At 36.1% G+C, this 15,304-nt stretch overlaps 2 protein-coding genes across 3 annotated transcripts in view; both read right to left on the reverse strand.

Annotated features, from left to right (window-relative positions):
- Positions 1 to 1,461: 1,461 nt before the first annotated feature.
- On the reverse strand, positions 1,462 to 12,197 carry LOC109083993 (ETS domain-containing protein Elk-4-like). 2 transcript variants are annotated; one of them, XM_042766781.1, is made up of 6 exons: positions 11,506 to 12,197; positions 8,339 to 8,652; positions 6,567 to 7,271; positions 6,092 to 6,286; positions 4,789 to 4,905; positions 1,462 to 2,606 (listed from the first exon to the last, which is right to left on the reverse strand). In XM_042766781.1, the coding sequence occupies exons 2-6, from the start codon at positions 8,543 to 8,545 to the stop codon at positions 2,550 to 2,552; spliced, it is 1,281 nt and encodes a 426-aa protein (XP_042622715.1). In that variant the 5' UTR covers positions 8,546 to 8,652; positions 11,506 to 12,197; the 3' UTR covers positions 1,462 to 2,549. The 2 variants fall into 2 exon arrangements, with proteins under 2 accessions (XP_042622715.1, XP_042622714.1); XM_042766780.1 differs by lacking the exon at positions 1,462 to 2,606 and adding an exon at positions 3,041 to 3,744 and having other exon boundaries at positions 11,506 to 12,194.
- Positions 12,198 to 13,994: 1,797 nt separating this feature from the next.
- The window catches only part of LOC109084015 (Krueppel-like factor 15), a 5,193-nt gene continuing 3,883 nt past the window's right edge, over positions 13,995 to 15,304 (reverse strand). The window contains exon 3 of the mRNA XM_019098743.2: positions 13,995 to 15,304. This exon is cut by the window's right edge and continues 910 nt beyond it. The gene's annotated coding sequence lies outside the window, so the exon portion shown is untranslated.

A 15,304-nucleotide genomic window follows, 5' to 3' on the forward strand; every position in this document is an offset into this window, starting at 1 on the left:
ATCTAAACTAATAAAATGTTAGCTGTTTGCACACTTACACTACAAGAGCAGCTATTAAATGGAATGTCCCTATGCAGACTGAAAATACTAACCCAACAGTACTAGAAATTATGAGTAAACAATATTTCATTTGATCCATTTTCTACTGGATCTGAATTTAGATTCTAGCTTTTATTATCTAGGTTTATTATTATATGCCGAAAGAACGTTCTGGGTTAAATACAACTTAAACTTAAATATGGAACGACCATGATCTAGGGTCATTTGTGTAAAAAAAAAAAAAAAAATAATAATAATAATTTATGTTTTGGGGCAATAAATGTCTTTATATTGAGTCAAAATTATGTTCTGTGCTCACAAATGCTGTCAAAAGCCATATTTAACCCAGAACAATCCTTTAAATAACTGAAGTTTTAGCTTCTTTTGGTAGCAAAGGGCAAAACATAGCCTTTCCGAATAGAAACAATTAACTAAACTGTTGCCTATTTTTATTTTAGTGGCAACAGACAACAGGACTAGAAGGCACCGTGTTATTAGGTGTGCAAGAACCGTTTCTTCTACTCAGATCAGTTTGGTGGATATGAGCATAGAGCTCTGTGAAAGGATAAGGACTGTGGGTAATCATACAATACCTGAGAGCTGGATTTGAGATGCTGAACAATTCCTGTTTTTATTTACATATATAGTTTTTTTTTTATCCCTTTCTATTTTTATCATTGGGAGACACTAACAGAGCTCAGTTTCTGCAACATGAATGTCAGCATTTAAGCCTTGTTCCAGTTTTGCATCCAATGCATGTCAGTTATAAATCATGGCTTGTTGAGTTTAGGACTCTTAGAGGTAGGGTTTTATGTTGTGCAACCTATGGGCATCCATGTTTTAAACTGGTTTATAAGTGGAGATGTAAAACTGCCAAACGCTCCACAAAACAACACAACGATACTGCACTGACATCAAAGAGTGGCTGCAGAATTTGGTTCAGACATTTGGCAATCTTTGCCGGTGTCATGCAATATTCAATTCTCTTTCAGAATACTAGTCTACTGGCCCCTAAAATAATTCCAGGACTTGTTCTGGGTATTCTTTATATATAATACCTGATCAGAGACACTACTTTACAATTTGTGGTAAATAAATCAATTCATCTTTTAAATTACACATAACATCACACACACTACCATGCAAAAGTTTGGGGTCAGTAAGTTTTAATGTTTCTGAAGGAAGTCTCTTATGCTAATCAATGTTGCATTTATTTGACCAAAAAATAATAATAAATTACTGTTTTAATATATTGTAAAATGCAATTTATTCCTGTGATGCAAAGCTAAACTTCCAGCATCATTACTCCACCCTTCAGTGTCACACGATTCTTCAGAAATCATTCTAATATGTAAATATAATATAGTTCCAATATAATATTTCATATTATTATCAATGCTGAAAACAGTTGTGCTTATTAATATTTGTGTGGAATCTAAAATATATATATATATATTTTTTCCAAATTCTTTCATGACTAGAAAGTTCAGATGAACAGCATTTATTTGAAATAGAAATAATTTGTAACATTATAAATATCTTTACTGACATTTTCGATCAAATGCATCCTTAAAAGTATTAATCTCTAAAAAATAAATAAATAACAAAAGCTTACTGACCCCAAACTTTTAAATGATAATGTAACTTTGTATTTACTATAATGCAGTTGCATTTGAAATAAATGTAATGCTTTCAAAACACATGCCAGTTCTGAATGAGCATCAACAGAGAAGAGTATGTGGTATAATCCCACAGCAGGTGTTAACTGGACCATGCTAACCAGCCAAACCAGCTACAACAAGGACAGACACTTCTGACTGGGCATTACAAACAGCTTTGCCTTGTTGTCCAAGGTAGATTGTATTCTGCGGGGGGATTGAATCTTGCACAACACTGGGAAAGCTGACAAATGTAGGAATGGTTTTGAGTATTTGGCCTGGGCTTTAGCAGACATCCAGTTATGGTTCACATCCAACCGATCTCAACCAATCCAACCATCCTAATGGTGGGATGAGGCTTTAAGCACTAAGCTGGTGCCATTCCATTCCATTTTATGCTGTTTAAGCTCCATCAGCTTAATAGTGAATATGCAGTCTACTGGAAGTCCTTGGGTTTTCCCACTCATCTGAAATCAATCCTAATGGCTTCCAGTCTTTCAGAGAGGGGAAATGGTTTTGATGAGTAAATCTGCATGATAAGCGTGCCTACAGTGGCATATCTGGTGGTGTTACGGTAATGGTTCAATGGCATTGGGGCGTGTGTGGAAACACGCTTCATTAGACAGTCGCCATCAAGCATTGGAACGAGGATGATGTCAATTTAGCCTACTAAACAGCCTCTCAAAAATGTGCATCATGGTCAAAGCACCAGAAAAGTTCCTGGCTTCCTGATTATTAGCCTCAATATTCATCAAGAGATAGTTCACCCAAAAATGAATGAAATATCTATAACTTTGTTTCTTCTGTTCATCACAAAAGATTATATTTGTGTCACATAACTCAGTGTGAAGGTCAGTTGGGTTCAATGTTGCTTTGTTGACTTCCATTGCATGGGCATTCTCCAAATGACTGCGTTCCTCAGAAAAAATAGAAAGACATGCAGGTTTGGAAAGACGTGAATTTTCATTTTTGATGAACTATACAAAATAAACTTGACTTCTGCTGACTCTGATCGCAATCATTACATAAAGTGATTGTGTTCATGTGGCTCTTGAACAATAAAATGTTGTCATTTACGTTTTTGAGGGTTGCACCAGCTAGTCTTCCTACATGATGCACTGAATTGTAGATATTGTAGACATAACAGAATGAAAATTGGCATGTACACAAACTGCGTCCCAGAGTAGCTGGGTTAAAACTAGTTCACTACTTGTTATCTGCATGGCTAGTAAACATGAACAGGCGCAAAAGCCCTAGTAAGTGCAGCTTGTTTTCATCTAAGTGCTGTTCTTGGGACAGAACACTTTAAATACATGGCAGTAAGTGCAGCATGAAGAAAGGTACAAGGTAAAACAGGTCACCTTTATCAAAATCACAAGGCAAAGGGGCGGTTTAGCTTGGCAAGGCAGGTTTGTTTGAGGACTTCCCAAACAAAAGGCAAACATGAGTTGAATTTGTTGGATTATGTACAAAACGATCCCTCTTTATCCAATGCTATACAAACACTTGGTGCCGACATCATGTGAGAATCTCTTCTGTGTCTGATCGAAGTCCACAAGGAACAAAACACAAGGAAATTCAATCAGGATCCTAATCAAATGATCAAGCAATGGCTGTTTTACGATAAGCTCCCATACTGGCAGCTGTGCAGATCAACAGCCATCTGCTTTAGTCTCACTACAACCAATCCCTGAAGAGCAGTGCATTAAAAAACAGACACAAAAGATTGACAGTGTCCCGCAGACACTATCTGATGGCTTGATATACATCCGTAAGGACATCAAAAAGGTTCAAGAGTCAAACGGATGCTCTTGATGCTTAAACGGTGGTCACAAATCTTCGTTACCTCAAGGATTTCAGATCAGGTGAACAGAATGAGGTTAATCTGTGTTTATCAATCAAGAACATGAGGCAAAGATGAAGTGTGCAGGTCTTTCTCCCTCCCTTATGTCTTCTGTGGGTCGGGTGAGAGAGGGCCGGGCGTGTTGGTGCCGTCTAAATTATACACGGGAACAGAGAACTGCGTGGAACTCAGGACAGAAGGAAACTGATAAAATGAAAAAAAAAAAAAGAGAATGAAAAAAACTGAAAGCATTCTTTCTGGGATATTGTTATTTTAATGTGAACAACTCAATGTGTCTAAAGGTGTTTTTATCAGTGTTGTTATCAATAACTAATACTAAAACTATTCAAATTGTTTTTGTTAATTGAAATAAAGTATTAAAATAAAATAAATATTAGTTGAAAAACTTAAAAGAAAATTAAATGAGATTTAGTGCCTTAGCAACTAACTGATATAAAGTTAAATGGAATAAAATAAAGCTAAACAGAAATATATATAAACAAAAGAAGCATATAAAAAAGTTACTAAAACTTAAGATATAATTAAACAGAAAACAAAATATTAATTAATAATAATTACTATAATAATATATAAATAATACTGAAATAACACTAGTTTTCAGACTTTCACATCAAACGTATATATTGATTAAATCCAATAATAAGACAAACAATTAATAACCAATAACTATACCAAATAATAAAAAATAAATTTTAATAGCAACTTTAAAGCAACAAGTATAATTATATATTTTAATATATTTATATTATAATTTAAATATTTTAATAAATTTTTTGTAAATATAAATAATATAAATTATAATAAAATATAAATAATACATTTAGTTATAAAAAAAAAATGTTTTGTTTTTTTTCAAGGCTTTAAAAACACACTTTTGTAATTCTCTGATATTTCCTGCTTTTCCAGGCCTGTGGGAATCCTAAACAACTCTCTGAATCCCAAACAACTTTGTGAACCGACTCAAAACCTTGCACAAAGAGATCACTTCCAATACATTCAACAGCGTCGTATCAAGTTGCTTATGATTTTTGTCTTGCTCAGTTCAGTGGAAATGTGGGCTGGTATGAGCACAAGCACCATACTGAGTGAAAAAGAATATCTGTGATACTCACAGATGACTTGATTTGAATCCAAATAATAACATGCGATTGTAATTTAAGGAGGGTGGAATCAAATTTAGGTTTAGACCCAGGCCATCAGCTTAGTAAATCATTTCAAGTGGCTCACCTGGAAGAGGGTATGCGTGCCCTGTCTCCGGGCAGGACTGAGGGGTGCCACCGGACTGAGTGTGCTCCAGAAATGGATATTGGACAGAAGTGGACTGGGTGTGAGCAGCAGGGGTGTCTGCAACAAATTTGAACTTTTTCAGACTTTTGCTCAAAGTGAATCTCTTTCCAGCTTGCATTCATTACAGATGCCTTCCCAAATACTCGTGAGCATCACGCCACAAAGCATTTGCAAGAGGCATAACCCTGAAATATAAATGTTTAATTAAAAGTGGCTTAATGAGACTTTAAGAAGCAATAAGAATTAATCACAGGGCAAGGGTGCTGCATTTCCCCCAAATCCATAAATAATAGATTTGAATTATAGTATATTTTATCTTTCATCTCACTGAAGAGACAGCAGGAGGTTGATCCTCTGGGGCTGGCTGTATGAGTGCTCGTAAATGCAAAGATTGTGCAGTCTTAACGAGGTGATCCATCAAAGTAGCATCCAGCTAAACCTCACCATATGATGAAGATCATGTAACAGCCAATGAGTGTCTCCAAGCCACATCATCACCAGTTTAAATGGTGCACTACTGCCCTCTAGTGTCTTTAAATTACAGCAATGCAACCAAAAGGACTTCAGTTTGACCTCATCATATTCCTCTTCAGGTCTACCACACATTTTAAGAAAAAAAAATATGTTGGTTGTAAAATTGTCATTTTCTTTTAAACTATACAGCCTCAGAGACACTGATTATTATTATTTTTTTTTTTATCATTATTGGTCTTTATTTATTTATTTTTTTGTATTTTTACAACAGCCTGCTTATATTTGCAAGCATATATGCATATAAAACAGGTTCACAAGCTATTTTGACATAAAAGTTGCAAATATTGCAAAAACTATTTGTGGATAAATTGCATTAGAATACATTCAAATATATCTATGCAAACTTAAAAAATGGCCAATCACTGTTCTGTTCTGTTGAACAGGAAAGATTGTATTATATAGCAGTTGACTATAGCCATTGACTTCCATTGTATGGAAAACAATACAAAAGAAATTTGGTTATCAACATTCTTTAAATATCTTTTTCATTTTCAGGTGAATGTGTGTGATACAAGCATTTAAGACATGAAGCAGAAGCAGTAAATAACTGCACAAGAAGATACGCCTCTAGTGAGACGGACAGAAAATGTGACCCAGACACAAAATCTGCTGACGGTCTAATGATTCTAACAAATCAATGACAGCAAAAAAAAAAAAAAAAAAAAACAGAATTGTACATGTGTATTGTGGAGGTCAGGAGGGGACTGACCTGCAGGAAGGCCGGGGTGAGAGAAGCCGTAGGGAGGGATGGGCTGGACAGATTGAAAGGGCTGAGGTCAGAGCTGGTCACCACCAGCGTCGGCATCAACTCCAGGCCTTTGGGTTTCTTAGACTTTCCGCTGAGACTGCGGGGTGGAGATTCAAAAACTGCTACTGTGTCCTTGAAAACAGAGATGGGCTGGTCCTGACAGATCACGAAAGGAAGAGAAAGATGGACATGTTCTTGTTTCCGGGGTTCAATACATTGTAGAATTGAATGCACTTTTTTAAATATTTACATTTTTACATAATTCTTCATTTAGAAAATTAGAATTTTTTTATTTGAAAAAAGTAAATGTGGAGTTAAAAGGCTTATCTAGCTTCTCTTCTAGGATTTGGCACACCACCTTCCTTCTAATATTATGTATATTTAATTTACCCAGTGGCAGTACTGAGTAAGTAGGCATCAGCAGTAAGTGTCATACCTGCAGCTGTAACTCTGAAGGCTGTGAGGAGAGGGACTCGATTTCACTGTCAATCACCAGCTCCTGGGAATCCGTCGTGGGTGAAGAGCAGGGCGACTGGGAGCGAGGGAGCGGCGATGGAGAGACTCTTGTGAGTGGGAAGCCCATCATGGCGTTCTCCGAGGTGGGATTCTCCACAAACGCACACACTACATGCGAGACAGCCGTCTGTTTGGCCTCAGGTTCTGCCGGAGCGGGCAGTGGGGCTTGGGAGGGCTGTGCCGGATGTTCAGGCTTCTCTATAACAGACGGAGTGGTGTGTCTGTTCTGTGGCATGGTCCCAAATTTAATGACGGTGGGTGGCTGGGGTGACTCCTGGGCGGCCTTTTTCTCCATTAGCTTTTCGCCTGGATTTTCAATCTTAATGGATTTAAAAAGTTGCGTTCCTGACTGCAGAGAGGTCAAGGTGAAGGAAGTATACAAGCCAGAGTGGATATAGTCATTCCGGCTGGACGATTTGGACTGATTTGTTCCTGCACCTCGGTCTGGGATGGCTTTGTTGTCTTTATCCATGGAGATGTTTGCAGGTTTGTCGGAGAGGGGCAGAGGTCTGTTTGAGCCGCCGTCTGCACCCTCCGCTCTGGCCATGACTTCTCCTTTTAGGATATCAGGGTACGACACGAAACGATACACAAACTTCTGCCCGTTTACTTTTTTGATGATGTTCTACAAGGAAGAAAATTTAAAAAAAAATAATATTCATTTTAGCTGATGAATGACTTTCTCCTACATAAAACTAAAAATATCTATGCAATCACCCAAATCAACTAAAATGCCTTGCATGTACATTTTTAAAATCCAGTCTGTTGCGTTCTTCTACGCTCTCACGCTCACAAAATTATATGCAATTAAGTAAATGAACCCGTGTTAAGAGACCAGGAAGAATGCAGAAAACGATACCTCTTGCCCTGTGGTGCCAAGATGAGGCTTAAAAAGCTAGTACACTAAAACCTCAAAAACACGGTTCCCACTCAACAATAAACTCCTGGCAAGGCCATTACTTCCTTACTGCACTAACGGGCTCAGTGACCGTTTACTTTCAGTTCAGACTCCGAGTGACTTGATTGTGCGTTTAGAACAACAAAACTGATGGAGGAGTGTGGGGGTGATGAGAGGACTGAACGCTAGCAATCATAATAAACACCGACTGAAATATATGAGCACAACAGTGTTCATCAGGTAAATCAGAAAAGCCTGAAATATTAGTTCATCCAAAAAATTACAAATAATTATTATAATCTAGAATTATTTAATAATTTATAGTTTTTATTTAACATTATATTTTTATATAACTCAATATAATTAATTTATTTAGAATTTATTATAATTAAATTCTAATTTATTTGCATATTGTGTAGAAGAGTTTAACAGAACATTCACACTTGTATGCTTCCCTCCATATAATCGACTTGAATGGAAATGTAACTGTCAAGCTAAATAATGACAAAAAACAGCATAAAATGGTATAAAAGTTGTCCATACAACTTGAGTAACTAATAAATGGTAAACAAATGAAATGTACTCTATTTTGTATAATAAAAAAAAAGACTAATGTAATATATAGCACAAGTTGATAGACTACCTTTATAATGGTATTTTGACAAAACTCATCCACGGCTTATACATTCATCAAAACGTCAATAAAGTAAGTTGCAATGGTTTGGACCAACATGAGGGTGAGTGTATGAGATGCTGCTGACTCCCGAGATTTTCTGATGCTTGACCATACACACCTTGTCATAGTAGTAACGCAGAGCCCGGCTAAGTTTGTCATAGTTCATGCTGGGTTTGTTCTTGCGAACGCCCCATAATCTGGCCACCTCTTCCGCTTGCAACAGTTTGAACTCTCCGTCCTCGTTGGTCCAGCAGATAAGACGGTCATTGCTGGGATCCAACAACAGCTGCAGCAGGAACTGCCACAGGGTGACGGAGCTGTCCATGCTCTCTATCTGCAGACGTGGGGTAAACGATACCTTACGGGATCCTGTTCGCTCTCACAGCCTGACCGACACGTCACGGCATATTTCGGCAAATATCCTGACAGAGGCTGAAATGAAAATCAAGATGCAGTTACATCAGTTAGATGGGTGTGTATAAATGCCACTGCATGACACCACCACTATCAACCACTGATTTTATGAAACATGTATCATTTACTTTTTATTAGAGCCCGACCGATATGGATTTTTGGGGGCCGATGCCGATGCCGATATTAACTCGAAAAGAGCCGATTTATAAGCCGATATTTTGACTTTGAAAATAAATTGGATATTAGACCCATTTCCTATAAACTACACTTACACAACATTCAATAGCAAAATATCTGCCTGTTCTATGTATGTGGGCTGTATAAAACCATTTTCCAGAAGGGATTATGTTAAAAAAAGACTTAGATTACAGTCTCAATGACTAAACAATTGCACATCAAAAGTATATATTTTTTAATGATCAAAAGAACACTGCATTAGAGGAATCTTTGCAGAAGTAGTCCCACACTTTGCTGCTACAGTGTTCACCTTTTTCAGCCATCTGTAGGGCAGAAAGAGAGACAGAGAAAGAATAAGCATGTGTATTAATATCACCATGTATCATTACTCATGTCATCATTAGAATTATAATAATAATAAACAGGGATCTCCTACATAGGCAAAAATGAGAAATATAGAGAAATATATATATATTATATATATATATATATATATTTTTTTTTTTTTTTTGTGACAAGCAATAGGTATTACCTATTACCTACTTATATTTAACTATATTATTACAACATTTTCCTGTTATGTCTGTAAAGCTGCTTTGAAACAATCTGTAAAAATGTAAAAAAAAAAGCGCTTGTTCAGCTCACATTTATTTACATGTCCCCTCTCTCATTTCTGACGCACCTACTGTAGTTACTGTAAACTACACTATATTTGCTCTCACAGACACATTCACAACGGACCCGCATATCTTCTCCTCTTCTCTTTGTGCAGTCTGAATCAAAACATCGTCATGCGCTGGCGAACGTAAAGTTAGCCTACTGTTTCCGGAAGATTACAGAATCAATTCGAAGTTGAATGGTTAACGTTAGTGTCATGAACACACCGCTGTCAATTTTGAGAAGAACCACCTTCAAACAAGTTAATAGCACGCATTTAAGGGGCCTGCTAAAAAGGAAGCTATGTTAGCGTTAGAATAACGTAACAGTTGTTGTTTTTTTTCGAGGCACGCTGTACATAACTTCTAGTCATTGACTACACGCACCCCCCTGCCACAGTTACGCGGTCATTATGTGGGAAACACTGCAGATATATTTAGAATAAGTTAAACGCTAACGTTATAGTTTGACCTCTTATTAACGTTCGCGCTCTTCCACTGATAAACATGGTATTAGCTTTGTGGCTAATCTAATATAGCAATGCATTAGCGGCTGTAAGTGATGTTACAGAATATTTAGAAGTGATAATGATAGGACCGTTAGCTAGAACTACCACACTGTTTTTATATACAGTGTATGAACTAAATCTACAATCATTTCACATGACGAACGACAGACTCACCGTCAAAAGAGTACATCTCCATGGCTCGGCTGATAGCTTTCTTCTGTAGTGGATTTCTGGCGCTGTTGTCAACTGGGGAGTTGCAGAGCTCCCTCTGGTGGGCAAACTATGCAACACTCATAACATGAGTGAAGCATGAGACTCTGTTTCTAATGTTTCATCGGCCGTTATAAACGCCGATGCCGATTTAAATGCAATTAGCTCATATCGGCCGATAATATCGGCCGGCCGATATATCGGTCGGGCTCTACTTTTTATAAACGTAGATCGACCATTGTTGAATTCATAAAAACATGGTAAATACGCCCACCATCTTATATACCAAATGGTACTGGACTTCAGCGTAATCCTGGCAATGCGGAGAGTGCAGGACGACTGTGTGTGTGTGTGTGTGTGTGTGTGTGTGTGTGTGTAAGCAGCTTAAATTAAAAATAAATCTGCCTTGACTCATCCGATATCCAGCTGGCAGTTGCCAACGAGAGTGAAAAAAGTCTCCCACATACAATCTGACAGAACAGAACACACAAATATAGAAACAACAGAGAGGCGAGACGTGACAGCTTTCCTCAGACTGTAGGAGACGACGTCTGGGAATATCAAAATACACAAAAAGTTGGCTAGATATCATCAGCAATTACATATAGCTCAAAATTCTGGCCTGTTGCATGATGACAGTGATTGCGTACTGTAAATGTGACACTTGTGCATCTTTAATTTAATGACTACAATTGGATGTATATTTTGTTTTTGCATTTTTTTTTTTTCATTTATTAAAGATCTAAATGACCCTGGATCTCATAATAATTACACTTTCAGTACAAAACAATGTAATGAAGCACGTTGCCATCACACACACCCATCTGGATATTTAATATATAGTAAATTTACAAATAAATAAATAATTTACAAATACATCTGAATGGTTTTGATTGTAGTTGTCATCTTATAAAGACAAATTTCATCCACATAGAAGAGCATATAAGTCTTTAAATTAGGCTAAACATTGAAACTACACATAGACCTTTGTTTTGAACTGAAAACTCCAGGACCAAAGGTTGGCAAAACTATGATAATAAATCCTAAATGTGTATTTAGGTATTTAAAATCACATAAAACGTTATGTATTGTGGATTGGTAATGCAAAACCTCCACGTCAACTCGACCACATTTAAAGTACATTATTTATCACTCGTTTTACTTTTCAGACTCCTCTACAATACTTAGAAAGTTAACAAATTACAAGGTGATTGAAAATATACCCGAACATCCAAAAATGTTAAACTACAACCTGTTATAGTATAATAATAACAACAAGATTCGCTCGTTAGCATCGAGCTAATGTCTGTCAAACTCACCTGAGAAGCTTTTTGCTCTCCAGAGTCGGTCCTGAGGGGGTTTTTCGACGGATTAAAACCAAAAAAAGAAATAAAACAAAATAAAAATGCTGCCTGTTTTCTTGGACGTTTACATCGTGTAAAAATATTTGGTGGTCAGCTAGCATAGCGTGCTAGTCCGCTAGCTAACGGAGTCGTAGCGAACTTTAGACTCATTAAACATGAGCTTATATAAATTCGACTAACGTTACTTAAAGCGGGTTTCCGCCTTATTTACAGTGAGAACGAAAAAAAAACCGGTAGAGAAGAAGAAAGGGAAAAGCTAAAGTATCTGCATCTCACGTACTCATATTTTTAGCTGCAACCACAACAACACAAAACAGGAAGCAACAAGCCCACCAGATTGAATACTTATAACTCCAACAGCGAACAATAAAACTCCAGAGCAAAGCCTCGGATTTTATGAATCTGTAAAACAACGAGGTCCCTAATATCGCGTTAATCTCCTCCAGATGTAACTTCAGCAGGAGAAATGCAGGGACGCCAGTGACGTGCAGTGAAAGCATGTACAGTGGGTACAGAAAAGAATCACCCCTTCACATTCTGTTGCTTTGCAGCCTGAAACGAAGATGGACACAGTTTTTGATTTATCCAGCTGTATTATATCTTTCCCTTGGATGTTATAAGTTGCACTGAGAAAGCTGGGTAAAACGAAAACTGTGTCCGTCTACAAATCAGGCTGCAAAGCAACAAAATGTGATTAGTTTAAAGAAGGTTAATTATTTTCTATACCCACTGAAGATCATCTCATTTCACCTATGACCATAATAAAATGAAATCTTATATAACATCCATTGAATTTAATTGCACAGATAAAAGACACATAATGACGGATGGATGGACGGATAGATATACTGAAGAGACTACATTGCACATATTCTTTAAAAAGTGCAAAAAGTTAAAAGGTTAATACAAATGCCAAGCGCAAAAGAACAAATTGGAGTCATTAAATATTAAATATAACATTTCCTTTACCAAAAACATAAGGTTTATGTCAACATTACTTATACACATGTAAACACCCCCTTCAGATGCAACTGGATTAAAATGTACCACACCTTCTGACACCGCTGTCGTTTATTTATAACTTTGTCTCATTCATACTCTTTTGCCATGTGCATAGGAAAGAGTGGCAGAGTAAAAGTGTAATTTTAGTCTCGTGTCAGCTCCAGCCACCACACCTTCCAAACAGATTCCAGCGCTGCGGGAAAAAACATGGGAAATAAGTGCAGGCACAAACCCAGCATTCCTACAAGATCAGTGAGCGATGCTTTTACTAGAAGGTTTCTGTGGATGATTCTTTGCAGTTATTCTCCAGAAAAGTGCGCTAATGGCAACTATAAGCATTTATCCGGAAATAAAAGTGCTCTACATTATAAAGAAAACCATGTGGAAACATAAAAAGCATAATCACTTATTATTTACAACACTTAATTGTCCATACAACACCAAGATTGTTATTATTATTATTATTATTTTAAAGAAATGTTTATCTGTGACTTGGATTAATTCTTACATACAAAAATGTTTCGTAATTAATCATTCAGATCTAAATTGTGTCTTAAATAGGCTGATAAGCTTCTGGTTATGCATAACTACCATAATTTCTTTAAGTGGAAATCTCTTTCTGATATTTTTGCGCCAATCATTGTTATTGTTAAATAAAAATAAAACTAAACCAGCAGCTGTCTAACTAAATGTTGTCTTTGCAACTATAACTGAAATAAAGTAAGTTGAAGTACTAAAATAGACTAAAAAGTAAAACTGAAATTAAAAAAATAGAAATATTTAAACAAAAACGACAAAAGCATAAAAATTCAAATTAAAATGAAAGCCGAAAATATATAAAAAACTAATTCAATGCTGTAATCATATATTAATCATTTAAATAGTCTAAATGAAAATATGAAATGTTGCAACAAACTGAAAAAAGTAAAATGACTACAAAAAATACAACTGAAATAAAAATAAAGCTAAAAACAAATACCAACAAAAAAACTAATATAAATGACAAACGTGTATACAATTCAAAATGAAATTAATATTCAAAAAATAAAAAAATCATACCATAATAGTTTATAAATAACACTTAAACATTAAACATTGATTTTCACACACTGCCAGAAAAAAACAAAGTCACCCATGTTTACCTTCACATAAAATTAATTATTACGAATCAGTATGTCAAGTCAAGATTTAACTTGTATTTAACCCAGAACTTTCCTTTGAATAGCTGACTAGACTTGTCTAAACCTTAAAGGTGACATATCACAGCTTTCCCAAAAGGTTCTTTGTTTTTTTTTTACTTTATTTTCTTACATAGGAAAATAGCATTTTTCAGTTATTCAAAAATATAATCTAAATTTGACCATCTATATGGTATGAGAGCAGCTATAGTCGGATGGTCTGTGTAAATGCAAACTGTTAATGCATTAACATGATGTTGTAGGTAAAGGAAATAATTTAACGCTTTTATTGGGATGAAGATGGTGGCAGAAAAATCAAGGATGAGCCCTTCCAAGAGAAAATAATGTTATAATTCCCCAAAACAGACATCAAGAAAAAGAAGATCTTACATGACAGTACTAGTGGAAACACTGTAAATCAGGATGCTCTCGATGTGATATTAAAAAAAGATGTACCTACGTGATCATTCAGAAACTGCTACAAAGTTTAGAGTATTGATAAGTCCAGATACTAAGCGAGCACCTGATAGTTCAAGAAAGCCTACATGAGCTACTAAGTAGAGGGAACAAAAATAATGCATAAAGTACTTAAGACCAGATGTAAAAAGGCTAGACGATGTCAAGGAAATTCACTCCATGTGGTAGATTAACATGACCCTTTAAAAAAAAAAAAAAAAAAAAACCGTAAGCACAGTCCCATTATTGTCAGGGTTGAAGCCTTCAATGACGTATCGGTAAAATGATGTCCAGATAGCTTCATTTCGACAGGAAGCGATCAGCTGCCAGTTTTTGTGGACAGTAACACCTGTCCTCAGCGATTTAGCTTATCAACCGTGACACGGCACTAAGTAGAAAAAATGCATTGATCTAATGCAAAGCACATTACGACAACATAAAGGAAACAATTCTCTTTGTGTGATTACTGATCGAAGAGAACATTGTTTCTAGCTTATATGTTTTACAGTACATAAGTTCATCCATACATGTAGTGATGTTATCCACGGCCCCGTACAGAGACGGGACCCCTGGTTTGGCATTCGCTCTCAAAAGACTGAGAGAGATGAGGCACGAGAAAAAAAATGTGGAGAGCAACTTGATGCATAAATACTCTTCAGCTGGCGCAGGGATGTGATTGGGCCAAGAAAATTCCAGATATTTCAACGCGATTGGGTTTGCACGAAAGGGAAGGGGCGTAAAACTTACGTAAAACTTAAATATATTTTAAAACACTGTGGCATGTAACAAAAAACTGCATCAGACCTAATTTTGCATTACGTAATAATTCATTTTAAAAGCGCTGTACTCCAGCAGAGTACTTTGATAAGGTGAATCTCACGAAGAAATGTCAAATAATAAAAAACATTGAATTAAATAAAATGACTTGTTTCATATTGTGACATTATTTTCATGACAATTAAGTGCATTTGTCCACCCCAATTTCTCTGCAAAAAAAATTGCATTCTCATGACTGTAAAATAAAAAGTTTTTTTAACAACTAATACAACAATGTACACTAACAATAGTACTATATCATTTAAATGTATATTTTGTTCAGCAATATGGTTTTTAATATT

Source organism: Cyprinus carpio, chromosome A11 (genome assembly GCF_018340385.1).
Source record: "Cyprinus carpio isolate SPL01 chromosome A11, ASM1834038v1, whole genome shotgun sequence".
Classification (NCBI taxonomy): Eukaryota; Metazoa; Chordata; class Actinopteri; order Cypriniformes; family Cyprinidae; genus Cyprinus; species Cyprinus carpio.